At 36.1% G+C, this 24,256-nt stretch overlaps 1 protein-coding gene across 10 annotated transcripts in view; it reads right to left on the reverse strand.

Annotated features, from left to right (window-relative positions):
* CCDC138 (coiled-coil domain containing 138) overlaps positions 1-24,256 on the reverse strand; it is a 110,404-nt gene that overhangs the window by 32,813 nt on the left and 53,335 nt on the right. For 9 of the 10 annotated variants that reach the window (XR_005365708.1, XM_038550846.1, XM_038550844.1 and 6 more), the window contains one exon: positions 12,444-12,560. The exons of the other annotated variant lie outside the window; for it this stretch is intronic. Coding sequence is in view for 8 of the 9 variants with exons in the window: in XM_038550846.1 (XP_038406774.1) it covers positions 12,444-12,560 (117 nt within the window). In the remaining variant the exon portion in view is untranslated. The remainder of the gene's footprint in view (positions 1-12,443; positions 12,561-24,256) is intronic. 10 annotated transcript variants of the gene reach the window in all.

Genomic DNA, 24,256 nt, shown 5'->3' on the forward strand with positions numbered 1-24,256 from the left:
GGCTGCAGGGGTGACTTAATATCTGTCAAACAATCAACATGATATATCACATTAATAAAAGAAAGGATAAGAACCATATGATCCTCTAAATTTATGCAGAAAAAGCATTTGAAAAAATACAGCATCTTTTCTTGACAAAAACCCTCAAGAGAGTAGGGATAGAAGGAACATACCTCAACATCATAAAGGCCATATACAAAAGTTCCACAGCAAATACCATCCTCAATGGGGAAAAACTGAGAGCTTTTTCCCCAAGGTCAGGACCATGACAGGGATGCCCACTGTCACCACTATTGTTCAACCTAGTACTGGAAGTCCTAGCCTCGGTAGGTAACAGAAAGAAATAAAAAGCATTCAAGTTGGCAAGGAAGAAGCCAAACTTGCACTCTTTGCAGATGATATGATACTCTATGTAGAAAATCCCTAAGACTCCACTCAAATATTGCTACAACTAAAATATGAATTCAGCAAAGTCCAGGATATAAAATCAATGTAGAGAATCTGTTGCATTTCTATACACTGATAATGAAGCAGCAGAAAGAGAAATGAAGGAATCAATCCCATCTACAACTGCACCAGAACCAGAAGATACCTAAGAATAAATTTAACCAAACAGATCAAAGATCTGTACTCTGAAAACTATAGTACACCAATGGAAGACACTGAAGAAGACACAAAGAAATGGAAAAATATTCCATGTTCATGGATTGTAAGAATAAATATTGTTAAAATGTCTATACTACCCAAATTCACAGTTTAACACCAGTAAAAGTAACACGAATATTTTTCATAGACCTAGAAAAAACAATCCTAAAATTTGTATGGAATCACAAAGACCCCAAATAGCCAAAACAATCCTGAAAAAGAAAATCAAAGCTGGAGGCATCACAGTCTCAGACTTCAAACTGTATTACAAAGCTGTGATCATCAAGACAGAATGACACTGGCAGAAAAACAGACACATAGATCAACGGAACAGAAGAGAGAACCCAAAGATGGGCTCTCAACTCTACAGTCAATTGATCTTCAACAAAGCAGGAAAGAATATCCAATGAGAAAAAGATAATCTCTTCAACAAATAGTGTTGGGTAAACTGGACCATGACATGCAAAAGAATGAAACTAAGACCACTTTCTTACACCATGCACAAAGATAAACTCAAAATGGATGAAAGACCTAAATATGACATAGGAAACTATCAAAATCCTAGAGGAGAACATAGGCAGCAACTCTTTGACCTTGGCCTCAGCAACTTATTACTAGACACATAGCTGGAAACAAGGGAAACAAAGGCAAAACTATTGGAATTCATCAAAATAAAACACTTTTGCACAGCAAAGGAAACAACAAAACTAAAAGGCAGCCTACAGAACAGAAGAAAATATTTGCAAATGATATATTGGATAAAAGTATAGTGTCCAGAATGTATAAAGAACTCATCAAAATCAATACCCCAAAAATAAATAATCCAGTTAAGAAATGGGCAGAAGATATGAACAGACATTTCCCCAGAGAAGACATACAAATGGCCAACGGACACATGAAAGTGCTCAACACTGCTCATCATCAGGGAAATACAAATCAAAACCACAATGATGGGATCCCTGGGTGGCGCAGCGGTTTAGCGCCTGCCTTTGGCCCAGGGCGCGATCCTGGAGACCCAGGATCAAATCCCACGTCAGGCTCCCGGTGCATGGAGCCTGCTTCTCCCTCTGCCTGTGTCTCTGCCTCTCTCTCTCTCACTGTGTGCCTATCATAAATAAATAAAAATTAAAAAAAAAAAAAAAAAAAAAAAAACAAAACCACAATGAGATACTACCTCACACCAGTCAGAATGGCTAAAATTAACACCACAGGAAACAACAGATGTTGGCTAGAACGCGGAGAAAGGGGAACTCTCTTACACTGCTGGGAATGCAAACTGGTACAGCCACTCTGGAAAATGGTATGGAGATTCCTCAAAAAGTTAAAAATGTAACTACCCTATGACCCAGCAATTGCACTACTAGGTATTTATCCAAAGGATACAAAAGTGCTGATTCGAAGGGGCTCACATACCCCAATGTTCATAAAAGCCCTATGGATAATAGCCAAATTATGGAAAGAGTCCAAATGTTTATGAACCAAGGAATGGATAAAGAAGTAATAGTGTATATACAATGGAGTATTACTCAGCCATCAAAAAGAATGAAATCCTGCAACAAGGTGGATGAAGCTAGAATGCATTATGCTAAGTGAAATAAGTCTGTCAGAGAAAGACAGATATTGTATGATTTCATTCATTTGTGTAATTTAAGAAACAAAACTGATGAACACGGGGAAAAAAAAGAAAAACAAGACAAAAATAGGGAAGCAAACCATAAGAGACAACAAACTAAGGGTTGCTGGAGAGGAGGTAAGTGGGGGGATGGGCTAAAGGCTGACAGGTATTAAGAGGATACTTGTTGGGATGAGTCCTGGGTGTTATATATAAGTGATGACTCACTAAATTCTACTCCTGAAACCACTACTACACTATATGTTTACTAACTTGTATTTCAATTAAAAAAGAAAAAAATACACAAACAAAAAAATAGGTTCAACAGCAGAATGGAGGACACAAGGAAGTAACTGGTTACCTGGAATTTAAAACAATCTGAACAATGAAAAAAAAAAAACTGGAGGGGAAAAATAAACAGAGATTCCAGGAACTGAGGAAATATAACGAAAGATTTAATAATCATATCAATCAGAATTCTAGAAGGAAAAACAAACATGAGGTGAGGCTGAAAAAGAAGTAATGGCTGAAAACTTCCCAGATTTGGAAAAAAAAAAAATTAGAGACTGAAGAAGCTGACCAAACCCTAGAAAGGATAAATCCAAAGTGATCAACAAGATATATCAATAGCCCATCTTATGAAACCTAAGGAAAAAAGAAAACAAAAGCAGTAACAGAGAAATTAACATAAAAGAAGCAAGCAATTCAAGTAACAGTAGATTCCTTATCATAAGCCATGGAAGTTGTCTAGAAGAAATTAGCACCTACATTTTTCAAGTATTAGAAGAAAAGAACTATCATCTCGGAATCCTCTACCAAGGAACACGTGGGTGGCTTAGTTGGTTAAGTGTCCGCCTTTGGCTCAGGCCATCATCATGGGGTCCTGAGATCAAGCCATGAGTTGGGCTCCCTGCTCCCTGGGAGGTCTATTTCCCTCTCTCCTTCTCCCTCTACTTGCTGTTCTCCTTGCTTGTGCTCACTCTGTCAAATGAAAGAAAAAAATCTTAAAAAAAAAAAAAAAAAGAATCCTATACCCAGTAAAAATATCCTTCAAGGATGAAGAGGAAACTTGGACACTATAAGATGAAGTGAAACTAAAATAATTTGTCATCAACAGACCTATTCCAAAACTGCTTAAGAGAAGTTCTCTATGGTGAAATGAAATAATAAAAGAAGGAACCTTGGAATATCTGGAAGGAAGAAAAGAACTCAGTAAGCAAAACATAGACAAATGCAATAGACTTTCCTTCTCCTGAGTTTTATGTTTGACAGTTGATGCAAAAATGATAACACTGTCTAATGTGATCCTTAATATATGTAGAAAAATATTAGCACAATAATATTATAGACAGAGGATTAATAAAGGGATGAAAAGGCAAAGTTTCTATACTTCAGTTGAATTAGCAAAATGAAAACACCAGCAGACTGTGGTAAGTTATTTATATACAATGTGGTACCTAGAAGGACTAATAAAAAAAATACTATAAAAAGAGACTCAAAATTCTATAAATAAACCAAAATGGAACTTTAAAAAATGTTCAAGCAACCCACAGCAAAGCAGGGGAAAAGAAAACCCAGAGAAGTGAAAAAGATTCACAAAAACAAACAGTAGCAAAAAAATAAACTTAAGCCCTAACATATCAATAACTACATTAAATATAAATGGCCTAAATATACCAGTTATAACACAAAAACTCAGTAAAGTTGATTTAAAAATAAAATCTAGCTATCTGCTATCTATAAAAATTTCATTTCAAATATAACAATGTAAACAGATCAAAATTAAAAGAATGGAAAAGACACTATGAATCTAAGGAAAGTAGAGTGGTTATATTAATACTAGAAAATAGATCTCAAAGCAAAGAAAACTACCAGGGAGAGTGAGAAACTTACATAATGATAAAAGAGTCAAACCACTAAGAACACGTAACAATCATAAATTTATATTCATAAAGCAAGAGAGTTGCAGAACATATGAGGCAAAAGATGATAAAACCAACAGGAGAAAAATGTAAATTCACAATTACAGCTGAAGACTTCTCTGAACACTCAATACAAATAGACAAAATATTAACAAGGATATAAACTAACTCAAAACACCACCAACCAGTAGGATCTAATCCACATTTCTAGAACACTCCACATAATAAGAGCAGAATACACACTGTCAGCCAAACAATGTCAACAATACAACCAAACCAGAAAAACAGAAAGGTAAAAGATCTAAAACGAACTTCTAAATAATTCATGAGTCAAAAAGGAAGTCTCAAGGGAAATTTTTAAAATAAATTAAACTACAAGAAATGAAAATGCAATATACCAAAATTTGCGGGACACAGTTAAAGCAGCACTGACAGAAAAACAGCATTAAAAATAGCAATATATTAGAAAAAAAGGAAGTCTCAAGTGAATAATTTAAGCTTTTACCTAGTAAACTAAAAAAGGAGAACAAAATAAATCCAAAGCAAACTGAAGGAAGGCAATAATAAGGGATAAAAGTGAAAACTATAAAATACTGAAACTAAAAGATAATCCTTTAAAAAAAAATCAACATAACAAACTTCTGGCAAGAAAGAAAAAAAATGACAAATTAATCAATACTAGGAATGAAACAGAGGATATTACTACAAACACTGAGGACATCAAAAGGATAATAAAAGAATACTATGAAAAACTTTACACATACATCCTTAACATGTTTGAGCTTAGACAAGGGTTCACTCAATTCCTTGAAAAGCACAAACTTCTACAAATCACTCATATAAGTTACATGATATCCCTATAACTATTTAAGAACTTGAATTCATAAAATGTTAAAACCTCCCTGGTGCACCCAGTGGCTCAGTTGGTTAAGTGTCTACCTTCAGCCAGGTTATGATCCCAGGATTCTGGGATTGAGGCCTATATTGGGCTCTCTGTTCAATGGGGAGCCTGCTTCTCCCTCTGCCTGCTACTCCCCATGCTTGTGCTCTCACCCTTTCTCAAATAAAATCTTTAAAAAAATTATAACTAAAAAAAATTCCCCAAAAAAGACATCTCCAGGGTGACAGTTTCATAGAAGAATTCTACCAAATGTCTAAAGAAGAATTAACAATAATTCTATTTTCTTTCAAAGAAAGAAGATGTAACACTTACCAATTAATTCTATGAACATAGTATTACCTTGATACAAAACCAGACAGATAGTATAAAAGAAGAGAAACCTGCAGGCCAATATCCCTAATGAATATATACTCTTTAACAAAATATTAGCAAACAGAATTCAGTGAATATAAAAAGAACCATACCACATAGCTAAGTGGGGTTTATTTCAGGAATATATGGCTAATTCAGTATTTGAAAGCCAAACAGTAATGCACCACATTATCAGGTTAAAGAAAAAAAAAATCACATGATTATATCAATAAATGCCAAAAAGTGTTTAAAAAAAGTTTCAATACTCATTCATGATTAAAAAAAAAAATCTCAGAAATATAGGAATAGAGGGGAACTTAAATTTGATAAAAATCACCTATAAAACCACAGCTAAAATTATGATTAATAGTGAAGGACTATTTTCTCCTCTAAATTCAAGAACAAGCCAAAGATGTCCATTACCATTCATATTTACTATAGTCCTACATATCATAGCTAATGCAATAGAAAAATTAGAGGCAAATGTATAAAAAAAAAGGAAAACAAAAGAGCTTTCTTTATTCGCAAATGCATGACTATATAGGAAATCCCAAATAATCTTTAAGACAAATCCTAAAACTAGTAAGATCATGGTCACAGGATACAGAATAAACAGAATATCAACATGGATACCAAAATTTAAAAATAACATTAAATATGCAGCTGAAAATCTAACAAATAATGTACAGGAATTTTATGCTTAAAACCATGTAACATGGATGATAAAAATCAAATTTATAAATAAAATGGAGGAACATATCATTTCCTGAAATGGAACACTCAACACAGTTTTCTCAAATTAAATACAGGTTAGTGCAATTCTATCAAAATCCCTGCAAGATATTTTGTAGATAAAGAAGATTATTCCAAAATTTATAAGGAAAGGCAAAGGAACTATTATAGTTAAAACATTTTTGAAACACAACAGTAAAATGAGAGAAAATCAATATACCCAATTTCAAAACCTATTATAAAGGTATAGGAATCAACGGTATGGAATTAGCAAAGAACAGACACACATATACCTGGAAAATAACAAAGAACTCAGAAAGAGACCCACACAATTATTTCTAACTAACAAAGGTACAGAGGAAGGAAAGCCTTTTTTATAAGTGGAGCTTGAGTAATTAGACATTTATAGGTCAAATATTAACCTTGATCCAAGTCTCACACCTCATACAAAATTAATTCAAACTACATAGCCTTACATGTAAAATGCAAAAGTTTAAAACTTTAAGAAAAAACAGGATAAAATCTTCACAGTCTAGGATTAGTTAACAAATTCTTACACTTGACCCCAAAAGCAACATTTGCAAAAGGAAAAAATGATTCACTGGAAATCATTAAAACTTCAAAGCTCTGCAAAAGACTATCTGTTAAGAGGATGAAAATACAAGCTACGAAAAAGAAAAAAAAAATTTCCAAACGACATACCAAACAAAGGACTAGTATCTAAAGTATATAAAGAACCCTCAAAACTCAACAACAGAACACAAAGAGTCCAATTACACAATGGGCAAAAGACACAAACAGAATAAAGAGGCTACACATGTGGAAAAGTAAACACATGAAAACATATGTTCAGCCACTGGAGAGATGCAAATTAAAACTCCAATGAGAAAACAATACTATCAGAATGGTGAAAATAAAAAATAGTAACAACACTAAATGCTGGTGAGGCCATGGAGAAACAAGATCACAGATATTGCTGGTAAGAGTGTAGGCCCATTAGCAAACTAGACATGGATGAAGAAATAATCTTTAAAGATAGATCAACAGAAACTTCAAAAATTAAAATATAAAGAGAAAAACACACAGAACAGAATATCCAGAAATTATGGGATAATTACAAATGGTGTAACATACAGGTAATGGAAATAAATACCAGAAGGAAAAGAAAAGAAAGGAATAAGAGAGATATTTGAAGCAATGACAGAATTTCCTCCAAATTAACATAGGAAATAAAACCAAGAAGTTCAGAGAACACCAAGGAGGATGAATACCAACTCCATCCCCAAAAGACGACACCAAGGTATATCATATTCAAATGGCAGAAAATGAAAAAATAAAGATTTTTTAAAAAATTGATAGAAGCCAGAGGAAAAATATAGCTTATTTATATGGAAGCAAAGATAAGAATTATATCCAAATTCTCCTCAAAAACCATGTAAGCACAAAGAAGTAGAATGAAATTTTTTAAATATTGAGGAAAAAAACTCCACCAACCTAGAATTCCAAATACTGTGAAATTATCCACCAATAATAAGGATTTTCTCAGACCAACAAAAATTGAAGGAATCTGTGACCAGTAGACCAGCCTTGAAAATAATATTAATAAAAGGTCCTTAGAGAGAAGGATAATTATATCTGGATGTGCATAAAATAAGAAATAGCATTAGAGAAGGAATATGTACATAAAATACTTTTATCTTATTAATTGATCTAACATAAATTTCTTGAAAATAGCAACAATTATTGATGCTTCTGTGTGTGCACATGTATGTGTACATATGCATGCTTATGTATGCCTATGTATAAGTGAAATGAACGACAGGAATGATACAAGGGAATACAAGACAGAAGAAATGAGCAGTATTTTGTTACAGTAGTACCCCTTTATCTGAGGGGCAGATGTTCCATGACTCCCAGTGAATACCTAAAACCATGAATAGTACCAAACTATTTATAAACTATTCTTTTCCTATACATATATATATATGATAAAGTTTAACCTATAAGTGAGGCATAGTAAGAGATTAGCAACAATAACTAATATTAAATAGATTATAATAATATGAGTTATGTGAAAGTGGGCTCTCTCTCTCCCTCCCTCTCTCAAAATATCTTATTGTAACTGTACTCACCCTTATGATGATGATGATGTAAGACAGTAAAATATTTACAGGATGAGATGAAGTGAGGTAAATGACACAGGCATTATGACCTTACTTAGCGTTAGGCTAATAATGACGTTCTGACAATACTTCAGAAGAGGATCATCCACTTCCATACTGTGGTTAACTGTGGGTAACTGAAGCCACAGACAGTGAAACCACAGATAAGGTGGGTCTACTGTATTATAAGATACTTATATTACATGTAAAGCTGTATAGTGTAATTGTAAAGTGGATTTACATTAGTTGTAAATTGTATATTGCAAACAGTAGGACAACCACTAAAAAAGGTAAAGAAAGAGATGCTAAGAAAGAAGGGAAAGTAGAAGCATATAAAATGTCCAATTAAAACCACAAAAGGCGGGAAAAGAGAACAAAACAGGAACAAAGAAAATTGTTAATGAATAAAAACAGTAAAAACTTATGGTAGATATTAATTCAACAATAACAATAATCACTTTCAATATCAATAGTCAAAATACAACAATTAAAAGAGACTATTAGAGATGCCTTGGGTGGCTCAGCAGTTTAGCTCCTGCCTTTAGCCCAGGGCGTGATCCTGGGGTCCTGGGATCAAGTCCCATATCAGGCTCCCTGCATGGAGCCTGCTTCTCCCTCTGCCTGTGTCTCTGCCTCTCTCTTTCTCTGTGTCTCTCATGAATAAATAAATAAGATTAAAAAGAGAGAGAGAGAGAGAGACTATTAGAGTGAATCAAAATAGAAGACCCACTATACAATGTCTATAAGAAACTCACTTTAAATATAAAGACAAATACAGACTACAAGTAAATGGATAGAAAGATAGACCATGCTAACACTAATCGATAGAAAGCTAGAATAACTGTATTAACTTCAGACAAAGCAGACTTCAGAGCAAGGGAAGTTACCAGGGAAGGAGGGGCACTACATATTGATAAAGAGTCAATTCTCCAAGAATACATAATACCTTTGATATAGTAAATACTTTTTAGATACAACACCAAAGGCATGATCCACAAAAAATAACTGAGAAGCTAGACTTCATTAAAAACTACTCTGTCAAGAGATTGAAAAACAAGCTACAGATTGGAAATAGAAAATATCTCCAAAGACAAATCTGATAAAGAACTGTTAACCAAAATATAGAAAGAACTCTAAAAACCCAACTGTAAGAAAACAAACCAATTAAAAAAAAAATGGGGAAAGAACCCGCAAACCTCACCAAAGAAGATATACAGATGGCAATAGGCATATGAAAAGATCCTCAACGGTATGTCATTAGAGAATTGCAAATAAAAACAAGATCTGACTATTCGCCAATTAGAACAGCCAAACTGAAAACACCAAATGTTGATAAGGATGTGGAGCAACAGGAATTCTCATTCACTGCTACTGGAAATGCAAAATGGTGTAGCCACTTTGGAAGGCAGCTTATAGTTTTTCAAAAAACTAAACATACTCTTACCATATCTATCCAACAATTGTGCTCCTTGGTATTTATGCAAAGGAGTAATGTCCATACAAAAACCTGCACATGGATGTTTACAGCATCTTTATTCATACTTGCCAAAACTTGGAAGCAATCAAAATGTCCTTTAGTAGGTGAACGGATAAATAAACTGTGGTACATCTAGACGATGGAATGTTATTCAGCACTGAAAAGAAATAGGCTATCAAACCATGAAAAGACATGGAGGAATCTTAAATGCATATTGCTAAGTGAAAGAAGCCAATCTGAAAAGCCTACATACTGTATAATTCTAGCTATATGATATTCTGTAAAAGGAAAAACTATCACATTATGTAAAAGGCAAAGAGTAAAAGAATTAGTGGTTTGCAGGAGTTAGGGATCAGAGAAACATGACTAGGCAGACCACACAAGGTTTTTAGGGCAAACTATTTTTAGTAACAAATTATTCTGTATGATACCATACTGGTGGTTACATACCATTATATTTTTGTCAAAACTCATAGAAAGTAAAACACCAGGAATGGTAACTAATATATGTAAACTATGGGCTTGGGGTGAAATAACATATCAATGTGGGGTCATCAGGTTTAACACACTGTAACAATTTTTTTTTAAAAGATTTTATTTATTTATTCATGGGGGGGGGGCAGAGACACGGGCAGAGGAGAAGCAGGCTCCATGCAGGGAGCCCGACGTGGGACTCGATCCCAGGTCTCCAGGATAGGACCTGGGCTGAAGGCGGCACTAAACCGCTGAGCTACCGGGGCTGCCCCACACTGTAACAATTTTAACAAATTCTGGTACAGGAAGCTGACAGTGTGGGAGACAGTATTTAAGTGGGGTCTGGGAATATACTGGAAATCTCTGTTCAATTTTGTTGTGAACCTAAGTTTGTTCTAAAAAATAAAAGTCTGGGTAGCCCTGGTGGCACAGCGGTTTGGCACCGCCTGCAGCCTAGGGTGTGATCCTGGAGACCCAGGATCGAGTCCCACATCGGGCTCCCTGCACGGAGCCTGCTTCTCCCTCTGTCTGTGTCTCTGCCTCTCTCTCTCTCTGTGTCTCTGAATAAATAAATAAAATCTTATAAAATCTTTAAAAAAAAATAGAAAGCAGTCTCATCTCTTTAAAAAATAAAAATAAAAATAAAATAATAATAAAAATAAAAAATAAAAGTCTGTATACATTAAAAAACAAGCAACATGAGGAATCAGTATGATGACTGAACAATCATTTGCCTATATCAATGTCAATACTGTGGTTGTGATATTGTACTAGTTTCACAAGATGTTATCACTGGGGGAAAGTGGGTTAGGGACACAAGTGATTTTTTTGTATTAGTTCTTATTACTACAAGTGAATCTACAATTATCTCAAAATAAATAGCTTAATTTAAAAAGTACATGCAATCAGACAATTGTTACAACTAAAATATTAGAAATCCTTCAATAAATGTTGAATAAACAAACAGGACAGTGGCAAGAATGCTACTTTCTACTAGAAATGTAGAAGCACACTGGTAGTCCTGTCTATAATAGCACACAAAGTACATGCAGAGTATATATTTGTAGATAAAAATAAACTGTAAATTATCTGAAAATGAAAAGAATATTTGGAAAGAAGATAAAAGAAAATTTTACTTGATTGCTGAGCACAGCCTTTTGTGGCTGAGACAAGCATTCAGCCAACCATTTTTAGAAACCATTATACAAACAGAAAAATCAAATTGTAAAAAGAAGATAGCAACAATACAAGATCTGATAATCCATACAACTTTGTTTAGTAAAACATGTAGTTAAGACCAATAAATTAAAAATGATTTTCTGTGGGTGGGGGGCACATGCACATGTGCATACCTGCTCACATTGCCTACTTACGCACCACAGAGGCAAAATATTTGAAATACTACCCAAGGAAAGTTATTTCTCCTTAAGTTTAATAATCATACATATAATAATCAGTGTTATTACTATGATTTATATATAATTATAATCAATTAACACTACTTGATCATCAGTACTACACTAAGTGGTTTAGCTGTGTGCTTCTTAAATTCCACAAGACCAAGATTACACTACCCAAGCACAAATTTGCATCTCTCCTTTAAGTAAATGAAAGCTATAACAGTGTTTACCAATATTAACTAGGGAAATAAAATTTTACAAAATTACTACAGCTAATAGCACAAATGATTACATACATATGACATAATTTAAATTGAATGAACCTTATATAAATAGGTAACATGTATGATTCATTTTATAGATACTGGAATAATTTTTCTGCTTTGATTAGGCTACTGTAAAAATCACTGTCCAATTTACCTAGTGTGCATTTACTGGCATTAACACAAGAAATCTTTAATTTCTATTACCTTCAGTAAAATATGAAAAATTATAAGTTAAATAATGGGGGAAGGGGACAGTGGTTTTAACAACCTAATAGAGTGATATTTACTAAGTACTCCAATTTTCAAACTTAAAAAACGTTACATATTAAATAAAACCTATAGCACTGAGAAACAGTATTTATAAAAGACAAGATAGTAGTGAATAAAACAAAGAAGGCAAAAGTCCTGAAATATAAACCAAAGAAATCTGTAAAAGAACAAGATCAAGAGAAATAATACTGAACAGAGTATCACTTAAAGAGACTCCTATTAATCAATTACCTGTGCTGCCGCATCCAGCTGTCTTAGAGACCAATATATAAATTTCACAAAAGGCTCGTGAAGTTTGGTATTCACAAATGGCATCCACTGTAGCTGCTCTGTCATCAGAGGCAAAAGCTAAAGATAAAATAATGGAAGTTATAAATGCACAGTAATGTTAGATGGCAAAAATCAATTACCATGATTTCCCTAAAGTTTCCTTTTTCAAAAGAATAAAATTCTGTAAAAAAAACCTCACTTTGGAACCACGTTCCACACAATATAGAAATACATATTTGAAATTTTAAATATGCACATCCTTTAACCCACCAGTAGCACATCTAAGATTTTAAGGAGATGAACCTATATAAACATATTCTCTGGACTTTAAATGGTTAAATAAATTTATGATAAATATATAACCATTAAAAATGATAATAGAACCTGTATTTAGATGATAAAAGCAGGTTACAAAAGAGCAAGTATAACTGGGTCCCGTTTATATAAAATACCTATATGAATTTATATTGAAAAAGAGATATATGAAAGAATGTTTTTTTAAAATATTAACAGTAGAGGCACCTGGGTGGCTCAGAAGGTTAAGCCTCTGATTCTTGGTTTTGGCTCTGGTTATGATCTCAGGTTTGTGAGACTGGGCCCCATGTGGGACTCTGTGCTCAGCTCAGAGTCTGCTTGAGATTCTCTCCTCCCCTCACCTGACCCCTCCCTGCCACACTCACCCTCGCTCACACACGTGTATGCACACCTGCTCTCTCTCTAAAATGAATAAAAAACAAAAAATAAAAATAATAGCAGTAAAATTTAGCAGTTGCTGTAATACTTTCCTCTTAATATATCTGCCTTGCATAAATAAAAAGCATTAAAGTCAATTTGTAAAAATAATAAAATGTTTAAAAAAGATGTCTATGAACACTGCTTCAAAAATATGTTACTTTGCTACAGGACTTCAAGACCATAGAGATATTCTAAGCCTTTGATTGAATAATCCTACTTCTGGTATATTACCTAAGAAAAACACCTAAAATACAACCCTCCAAAAGTACAGTATTATTACACTGCTTGTAAGAATAAAAATGCAAAAAATAAATAAATAAATAAAAATGCAGAGGTAACTTAATCACCTAGCAACACGGAAATGGTTCAAGTCAAGTGTACAGCCACTCAGGGAACTAAAGATTATGAACAAGAAAAATATTAATGTTAAATTAAGTGAAAATAATAAAAGTTAGGATACAGAATCATATGTAATTAGATCACAGATATGATCAATAAATATGGAAATAAATGTTCGAGTTTGGAAGGACATATATGACCTTTCATAGTACCATCTAGGGACTACTGACCACCTCCTCCTTTTGAAATACTCATTCGTGGTGGGGGAGGCAAGATGGCCGAAGAGTAGGGGACCTCATTTTATCTGGTCCCTGAATTTAGCTAGATATCAAATCATTCTGAATACCCATGAATTCAACTTGAGATGTAAGAAAATATCTGGAGCTCTACTCATAGTTTTTGCAAGGTAGGACATGCAGAGAAGTGATTCTGAAGGGATATGTCAGAAGATAAACAGTGGGCGGGAGGGAGCCTCTTAAGCCAGCTACCAGAAAGTGATATAGCTCCAAAGGGCAAAATCGGAACTCTTAGAAACCAGCTCCAGTGAGAGACATCCCTACTTGAAAGGTGCTCAGGTGGTGAAATGGGGCAGAATTCTAGACAAGAAAGTATGTTCTCAGGATCCCTGGAGTCACAGAAAGAATGGGGGTGCCTGAGCTGGTAGAGTTCCCAAGCATTGGAGCGGAGAAACATTATAGTCAGGGAGCCCAGGATAGGGCCCTCAGCTCAGTTTGCCATAAAACATGAGCCACAGCGTAATCAAGTGATGGTTTGCTACATGGGGACCCTACAAAGGACAGGAACACAGGAACCCTCCACCTTCTCCTGGGAGGGTCCGGGTGGCTGTGCACACCACCAAGGGGAGAGCTCTCAGTGCCAGAGCCCTGTGAAAAACAGCAAAGCAGCGATCCTCTCCTTACCCCAGAAGGGGCAGATCAGCTCTCAGGGTGGGGATCTGTAAAGGACAGTAATAGGCGACCTTCTGTCTTCCCCTGGGAGGAGTGGAGCGGGTTCATGCAGGATTGGGCGGATCACTCTCTGAGCCAGGGCCCTGCAAAACGCACAAATCAGTGACTCTCCACCTTCCCCTGGGAGAATCCCACCGCAGGAGTCTATAGAGTTTGGCAGACATAAAAGTGAAGACCATTTATTCCTGAGGGTTTACTGCAGAGAATGGGCCACGATCTTTTGATCTTTCAAAAGGCTCTGGGGCTAGAGATCCAGCATGGCCATTTTTGTTTTGATCCTCTGAAGAGGCACAGAAAGTCTTCAGAGAACAAAAGCCACATAGAGCAACCAAAAACAGCTTACACTGAGCTCTGCCCCTCAGTGTAATGAGGGGTCCAGTACAACTCTGCCAAGGTACAGAAATCTGAGAATCAGCATAGCAGACCCCTCCTGCTGGAAGGAAGATGAGCTGGAAGAACAGTGAACAGCAAATTTATAGACCACATAGGACTGTAAAACTCAGAGTGAGAGAGGGTAAATAGTATATAGAATTCAAGGTTTTTCCTCATGATTCATTTATTTTTCAGTCTAAAATTTTCCATTTCTTTTTTTTTCTCTTTTCCCTTTTCAACTAGTTTCTTATTTTATCAACCTTTGATTTTAAAATATTTTTTAACTTATTTTTTTATATTTACATTTCATATGTATACTCTTCATTTTTGGCTTCCTTTCACTCTATTCAATTTTATTTTTGTATATATATACACATATATAAATTTTACATTCTTTACAATTTGGGATTTAGCATCTCCTAATACACAGACCAAAATACACTCAGGACCAACTGCATCACCCTGTTTTGTCCATCCTGTGAGATTATAGTCTTTTATTCCATTCCCCTTTATTTTTCTTCCTTTAAAAAATTTTTTTTTCTTTTTCTTCTTCTTTTCTGGTTTCTAATCTCTTTGGATTTGTCTAGTGTGTATCTTAACTTGGGTTGTGGTTGATATTTTTGAAAGTACTCACTCATTCATCTTCTCTTCTCTGGGCAAAATAACTAGAAGGAGGAATTCACAACCAAAGAAAGAACCAGAGGTAATACTCTTTGCCACAGATATAAGTAAAATGTCAAAGATGGAATTCCAGATAACAATTATAAAGTTACTAGCTGGGCCTGAAAAAAGCATGAAAGACTCTAGAGAATCTACTAGTACAGAAATGAGATCTAATGCTCTGACATGCAGTCTAAATTGGATGCTCTAACAGCTAGGGTAAATGAGGCAGCAGAGAGAGTAAATGACATAGAAGACAAGTTGATGGAAAGGAAGGAAGCTGAGGAAAAGAGAGAAAAACAACTAATGGACCATGAGGGCAGGCTTCGAGAAATCAAAGATGCCACACAACTTAAAAATATTGGAACTACTGGAATCCCTGAGGGAGAGGAAAGAGAGAGAGAGGACCAGAAAGTATATTTGAGCAAATCATAGCTTAGAACTTTCCTAATCCGGGAAAGGAAATAGGCATTCACGCCCAAGAGGTAGAGACGTATAATAGTGAAGACTGAAAATTTCAGGGATAAAGAAAAACTCCTGAATGCAGCTCAATACAAGAAGTCCTTAACCTCGAGGCATAGGAACACTAGACTGGCTTCAGATCTACCCATAAAGACCTGGCAGGCCAGAAAGGGCCAGCATGATATAGTCAGGGTACTAAATGAGAAAAACATGCAGCCAAGAATACTTTATCCAGCAAGCCTCATTCATTTGGAAGGAGAGATAAAGGGCTTCCAGGACAGACAGAAACTGAAAGAATATGTCACCACCAAGCCAGCCCTGCAAAGAATACTAAGGGAGATACTGTAAGCAAAGAGAGAGCCTAAGAGTAACATAAACCAGAAAGAAACAAACACAATCTACAGAAACAGGGACTTTATAGGTAATAAAACGGCACTAAATTCACATCTTTCAATAGTTACTCTGAATGTAAATGGGCTAAATGCCCCACTCAAAAGACACAGGGTATCAGATTGGATGAAAAAGCAAGACCCATCAGTATGCTATCTACAAGAGACTCATTTTAGACCTAAGGACACCTTCAGATTGAAAGTGAGGGGGTGGAGAACCATTTCCCATGCTAAAAGCCCTAAAAAGAAAGCTGGGGTAACAATCCTCATTATCAAACTAATTAGACTTTAAACCAAAGACTGTAGGAAGAGATGCAGAGGAGCACTATATCATACTTAAATGGTATACCTAACAAGAAGATCTAACAATTTTAAATATTTATGCTCCTAATATGGGAGCAGCCAATTATATCAACCAATTAATAACCAAATTAAAGAAACATTAATAATAACACAATAATAGTAGGGGACTTCAACACCCCACTCACAGCAATGGACAGATAATCCAAGCAGGAGATCGACAAGGAAACAAGGACACTGAATGACACACCGGACCACATGGACTTCACAGATATATACAGAACATTCCGTCCTAAAGCAACAGAATACACATTCTTCTCGAGTGCAAATGGAAATTTCTCCAGAAGAGATCACATACTGGGTCACAAATCCAGTCTCAGTACCAAAAGACTGGGCTCATTCTCTGCATATTTTCAGACCACAACACTTTGAAACTTGAACTCAAACACAAGAGGAAATTTGGAAGGAACTCAAACACTTGGAGGTTAAAGAGTATCCTATTAAAGAATGAATGGGTCAACCAGGAAATTAAAGAAGAATCTTAAAAATTCATGCAAACTAATGAAAATGAAAACACAACTGTATGAAACCTTTGAGATACAGGAAAGGTGGTCCTAAGAAGGAAGTACATTGCATACAAGCCTCTCTCAAAAAATAGAATAATCCCAACACAGCCTAACCTTGCACTTAAAGGAGCTGGAGAAAGAAGAGCAAAGTCTAAGCCAAGCACGAAAAGAGAAATAATAAATATCAGAGCAGAAATCAATGAAATAGAAACCAGAATAGTAGAACAGATCAGCAGAACTGAAAGCTGATTCTTTGAATTAATAAGATCAATAAACCCCCAGCTAGACTTAGCAAAAAAAAAAAAAAAAGAGAGAGAAAGAGAGTAAAGACTCAAATTAATAAAATCATGAAAGAGAGGAGAGATCACAACCAACACAAAGGAGATACAAATGATATTACGAACATATATGAGCAACTATGTTCCAACAAATTAGGAATTCTGGAAGAAAACAGATGCATTCCTGGAAACTTAAAAACTACCAAAACTGAAAGAGGAAGAAATAGAAAACCTGAACAGACCCATAACCAGCAAGGAAACTGAAGTAGTCCTCAAAAACTTCCCAAAACAAATGGCTTCCCAGGAGAATTCTACCAAACATTTAAAAAGAAGAAATAATACCTATTCTTCTGAAGCTGTTTTAAAAAAATAGAAATGGAAGGAAAACTTCCAAATTCTTTCTACGAGGCCAGCATTACCTTGATCCCCAAACCAGATAAAGACCCCACCAAAGGGGATCCCTGGGTGGCTCAGCAGTTTAGTGCACCTGCCTTTGGCCCAGGGCATGATCTTGGAGTCCCAGGATCAAGTTCCACATCGGGCTCCCTGCATAGGGCCTGCTTCTCCCTCTGCCTGTGTCTCTGCCTCTCTCTCTGTGTCTCTCGAGAATAAATAAATAAATTAAAAAAAAAAAAGACCCCGCCAAAAAGGAGAATTACAGACCAATATCCCTGATGAACATGGATGCAAAAATTCTCACCAACATACTAGCCAATAGGATCCAACAGTACATTAAAAGGATTATTCACCACAACCAATTGGGATTTATTCCTGGGCTGCAAGGGTGGTTCAACATTCACCAATCAATAAACATGAGAGATCACATTATAAAGAAAAGAACCACATGATCCTCTCAAATAATGCAGAAAAAGCATTTAAAAAAATATAGCATCCTTTCTTGATTAAAACTCTTCACAGTTTAGGGATAGACAGAAGATACCTCAATATCATAAAAGCCATCTACAAAAAGCCCACAGCAAATACCATTCTCAATGGGGAAAAACAGAGCTTTTCCCCTAAGATCAGGAACATGACAGGGATGTCCATTATCACCACTATTGCTCAACAAAGTACTGGAAGTCCTAGCCTCAGCAATCAGACAACAAAACGAAATAAAAGGCACTCAAATTGACACAGAAGTCAAACTCCCAGTCTTCACAGATGACACGGTACTCTATGTGGAAAACCCAAAAGACTCCACCCCAAAATTGTGAGAACTCGTTCAGCAATTCAGCAAAGTGACAGGATATAAAATCAACACACAGAAACCAGTTGCATTTCTATACACTGACAATGAGACAGAAGAAAGAAATTAAGGAATCGATCCCATTTACAGTTGCACCAAAAACCGTAAGATACCTAGGAATAACCAGAGAGGTAAAGGATCTGTACTCTAAAAACTAAAGAGCACTTATGAAAGAAACTAAAGAAAACACAAAGAAATGGAAAAACATTCAATGCCCATGGACGGGAAGAATAAATATTATTAAAATGTCTATGATACACAGAGCAATCTACACATTTGATGCGATCCCTATCAAAATATCATAGACATTTTTCATAGAGCTGGAACAAATAATCCTAAGACTTGTATAGAATCAGAAAAGACCCCAAACAGCTAGAGGAATGTTGAAAAATAAAACCAAAGCTGGGGGCATCACAATTCCAGATTTCAAGCTGTATTACAAAGCTGTGATCAAGACTGTATGGTACTGGCACTAAAACAGACACATGGATCAATGGAACAGAATTGAGACCCCAGAAATGGGCACTCAACTCTATGGTTAGCTAATCTTTGACAAAGCAGGAAAGACTATCCACTGGAAAAAGGACAGTCTATTCAATAAATGGTGCTGGGAAAACTGGACAGCCACATGCAGAAGAATGAAACTAGACTACTTCCTTCTATCTATACACTGAGATAAACTCAAAATGGATGAAAGACCTAAAGGTAACATAGGAATCCATCAAAATCCTAGGAGAACACAGGAAGCAACCCCTTTGACCTCTGCCTCAGCAACTTGTGCTAGACACATCCCCAGGGGCAAGGGAGACAAAGGCAAAAATGAACTACTGGGACTTCATCAAAATAAAAAGCCCAGGGGCAGCCCTGGTGGTGCAGCGGTTTAGTGCCGCCTGCAGCCCAGGGCGTGATCCTGGAGACCCAGGATCGAGTCCCACGTCAGGCTCCCTGCATGGAACCTGCTTCTACCTCTGCCTGTGTCTCTGCCTCTCTCTCTCCCTCTGTATCTCTCATGAGTAAATAAAATCTTTAAAAAAATAAAAAAATAAATAGCCTTACACAGTAAAGAAAACCGTCCACAAAGCTAAAAGACAACCTACAGAATGGGAGAAGATATTTGCAAATAACACATCAGATAAAAAGTTAGTAACCAAGATCTAGAAAGAACTTATCAGACTCAACACCCAAAACACAAATAATCCAATCAAGAAATGGGTAGAAGACATGAACAGACATTTCTCCAAAGAAGGTATACAAATGGCCAACAGACACATGAGAAAATGTTCCACATCACTTGGCATCAGGGAAATACAAATCAAAACCACAATGAAATACCACCTCACACCAGTCAGAATGGCTAAAATGAACAAGACATGAAACAACAAATGTTGGAGAGGATGTGTAGCACTATTCGTGGGAATGCAAGCTGGTACAGCCACTCTGGAAAACAGAGTGTAGGTTCCTCAAAAAATTAAAAATAGAGCTACCTTTCCACCTACTAATTGTACTACTAGGTATTGACCCCCAAAATATTAATGTTATGATCTGAAGGGGCACCTGCATCCCAATGTTCGTAGCAGCAATGTCCATGATAGCCAAACTGTGGAAAAAGCTGAGATGTCCATCAACAGATGAATGGATAAAGAAGATGTGGTATACATATACAATGGAATATTACTCTGCTTACCATTTACATCAACCTGGATGGAACTGGAGGGTATTATGCTGAGCAAAATAAGTCAAACTGAGAAAGAGAATCATCATATGGTTTCACTCACATGTGGAATACAAGAAAAAGCGCAGAGGATCATAGGGTAAGAGAGGGAAAACCGAAGAAGTCATCAGAGAATGAGAAAAACCATGCGAGACTCTTATCTATAGGAAACAAACTGAGGGTTGCTGGAGGGGAGGTGGGTAAGGTGATGGGGGTAATTGGGTGATGGGCATTAAATAGGCCCACATGTGATGTGATGAGTACTGGGTGTTATACAGAACTGACAAATTATGAACACTATATCTGAAACTAATGATGTACTATATGTTGGCTTAACTGAATTTAAATAATTTTTTTTAGAAAGAAAAGAAATACTCTTCGGCTTTTGTGACACCAGTTTCTCCTAGTTTTCCTTCTACTGCTCTAGGCACTATCAGTCTCCTGGGCTGGTTCACCATCACTTGCCTGATCATTAAATGTAGGGGTTCCTCAAATTCAGTATTAGCCCACACAGCCTACTGACGTATCTAGCATAGACCTCTCTCTCTGCTGAGCTCTGGTCCCTTATATCAAAACCTACCAGAAACACCCACTTTGGTATCTCAAACTCAGCTTTTGCAGAATGTATCAGATTAAGGAGGCTCAAACCGAGATGCACTCCAACATTTCCTATTTTGAGTGAATACTACTTACATTCATCGAGTTGCAAAAGCCAGAAACCCGGGAGCCAAAACGGTCACATCAACTGATATATTAGATGCCTTACCAAGTCTCATCTGTTACCTTTTAATTCCATAACACAATCTCATTTCACCTCAACAACTTAAGAGTTTCCTAACTGTTCTCCAGCATCTGCTCTGGTGCCATGTAACCTGTCTCCATGTAGCAGCCAATGGGATCTTTTTATTTTTTCTTTTATTTTTTCTTTTTATTTTTTTTTAAATTTTTATTTATTTATGATAGTCACACAGAGAGAGAGAGAGAGAGAGGCAGAGACATAAGCAGAGGGAGAAGCAGGCTCCATGCACCGGGAGCCCGACGTGGGATTCGATCCCGGGTCTCCAGGATCGTGCCCTGGGCCAAAGGCAGGCGCTAAATCACTGCGCCATCCAGGGATCCCCGGATCTTTTTAAAAGCATAAACTTGATGCTATTTTCTCCTTAAAGGTCTGCACTGGTTTCCTACTATCTTAGTAATCATTTTCTGGAATGAAATCTCAAGGAAAATTGAAAAATTACAGACATGTCAAGTTGAAAAATGTCTAAACTGTACTTCTGTGTGTGAAAGGAATTTAATAAATACCTACTCTCTTAATTCCAGTAAGATCTTGTATACTTAATTCCCCCCCACCCTATATTTTAATATGAGATTTAAAACTAGTAAAGAGTCAGTAGAGAAAATGATCCTTATCTTGGGATTGTGCGAGTTCAAGCCCCAACCTAGGCAAAATAGGCAAAAAAAAAAAAAAAAAAAAAAAGGAGGAGGATGAAGAAGAAGGAAGGAAGGTTGGTCAGTGATTTTTTTCAGAGGGAATCTTCCAAATGCAACTACACATATGTAGGCACGATAAAATACACAGAATTACCTATAAAGTATCTGTCATACAAATTACATAACACCAAAAGAACGTATGTAGAAGAATTAACACTGTGACATACTCAACTGAATTTGACTCTTCAACAAGTTATTAGCATAAAAAATGGGAAGGAACAGGCGGACCCAGTGGCCCAGCGGTTTAGTGCCGCTTACAGCCCAGGGTGTGATCCTGGAGACCCCGATCGAGTCCCATGCTGGGCTCCCTGCATGGAGCCTGCTTCTCCCTCTGCCTGTGTCTCTGCCTCTCTCTCTTTCTGTCATGAATAAATAAAATCTTAAAAAAGAAAAAAAAAGCTAAGAAAGGAAGATGGTGGAGAAAGTGAAGTATCCCAAGGTTAAAGAGACTTAGGAGACACTAAGACCAAGACACCACAAAGGGCTGGTTATATTTTGTTTCTGTTGTGGTGGTGGTGAATTTTTTGTTAATAGTTTTACAATTCGCTCATCATACAATTCACCTAAAGTGTACAATTAAGTAATTTTTCACAGTTGTGAAATCATCATCACAATCAGTTTTAGAACATTTTCATTGCCTTCTCCCAAAAGACTCTAACATTAGCAGTCACCTCAATAGTTTGCTCCAACTACTCCAGCCCTAGGCAAACACTGTTCTGTCTTCTTTATATACATTTACCTTTTCTGGATTTTTCATATACATGGAATCATATAGTATTTGGTCTTTTGTGACTTGCTTCTTCCACTGTCAATATTTTCAAAGTTCTTTCATGTTGTAGAATGCACCAAAAACATCATCCCTTTTAACCACCAAACAATATTCCACTGTACAGATGTAAACCATTTTATTTATTCATTTGTCCACTCATGGACATCAGAGTTATTTCCACTTTTTGGCTACTATGAATCATGCTTCTATGAACATTCATGTATAAATTTCTCTTGTGCACACATAACTTCATTTCTCCTGTATATACCTGGAAGTGGAGTTGCTGAGTCATAGAGCAAATTGATGTTAAATCTTTTCAAGAGGGATCCCTGGGTGGCGCAGCGGTTTGGCGCCTGCCTTTGGCCCAGGGCGCGATCCTGGAGACCCGGGATCGAATCCCACGTCAGGCTCCCGGTGCATGGAGCCTGCTTCTCCCTCTGCCTGTGTCTCTGCCTCTCTCTCTTTCTCTCTGTGACTATCATAAATAAATAAAATTAAAAAAAAAAATCTTTTCAAGAAGTGCCAGACTTTTTCCAAATGTGCTACAGAGTTTTACATTTTCACCAGCAGTGTATGAGTTTCAATTTCTTCATTCACATTTTGGTCACAATTAAGATTATCTGTTTTTGTTGTTGTTTTTTAATTTTAGTCATCCTATGGGTAGGATATATCAATGTTTTGATTTGCATTTCCCAAATTAGTAATGCTGAACATTTCATGTGCTAATTGACCATTTGTATATGATTTTTAGAGAAATGTCTAATCAGATCCATAGTGCATTTTAAATTAGGTTTTCTTTTTATTACTGAGTTATAAGCCTTTTTAAAAAATATTTCAGATGGAAGTCCCTTATCAGATACATGATTTGAAAAATAGTTTCTTCATTAAGTAGGGTTATCTTTTGACTCTCATGATGGTATCCTCTGAGGCATAAAAGTTAAAAAAAAATTTCATCTTAGATTTCATTTTTTATTAGTTAGAATTTTCTCAACAATGGAGGTTTGTGTGTCTTCTGGATTTGGCCTCAACAACAATTCACATTTACTGGAATGTGGTTTTATCAAGGCAATGTAATAGGCTGCAGAGATGCAGAAGCCAAATTTGTTGGCAACGCCCCCAAAGATAACCATACTTCAACCCTGCCTTCTTTTCCCATACTCCAACCCTGCCTATTACTCTGTTCATATCCAAATCTTTTGTAAATAATTAATATACACTGCTCTTTCCCCCAATTCCATGTTTTTCCACATGTTATTTCCACATCCCTTCCATTACTGAGATATGACCGACAAAACTGAATATATCTAAGGTCTATAATGTGGTCTTAATATATGCATACTTTGTGAAAAGACTACCACAAGCAAGCTAATTAACATATCCAGTTATCCTTTTTTTTTTGGTGGTAAGAACACGTGAGATCTCATTGTAGTTTTGTTTTCATCTGTACTTCTCAGATTATCAGCGATATTGAGCTTTTCATATACCTGT

The sequence above is a fragment of the Canis lupus genome, chromosome 10 (genome assembly GCF_011100685.1).
Source record: "Canis lupus familiaris isolate Mischka breed German Shepherd chromosome 10, alternate assembly UU_Cfam_GSD_1.0, whole genome shotgun sequence".
Lineage (NCBI taxonomy): Eukaryota > Metazoa > Chordata > Mammalia > Carnivora > Canidae > Canis > Canis lupus.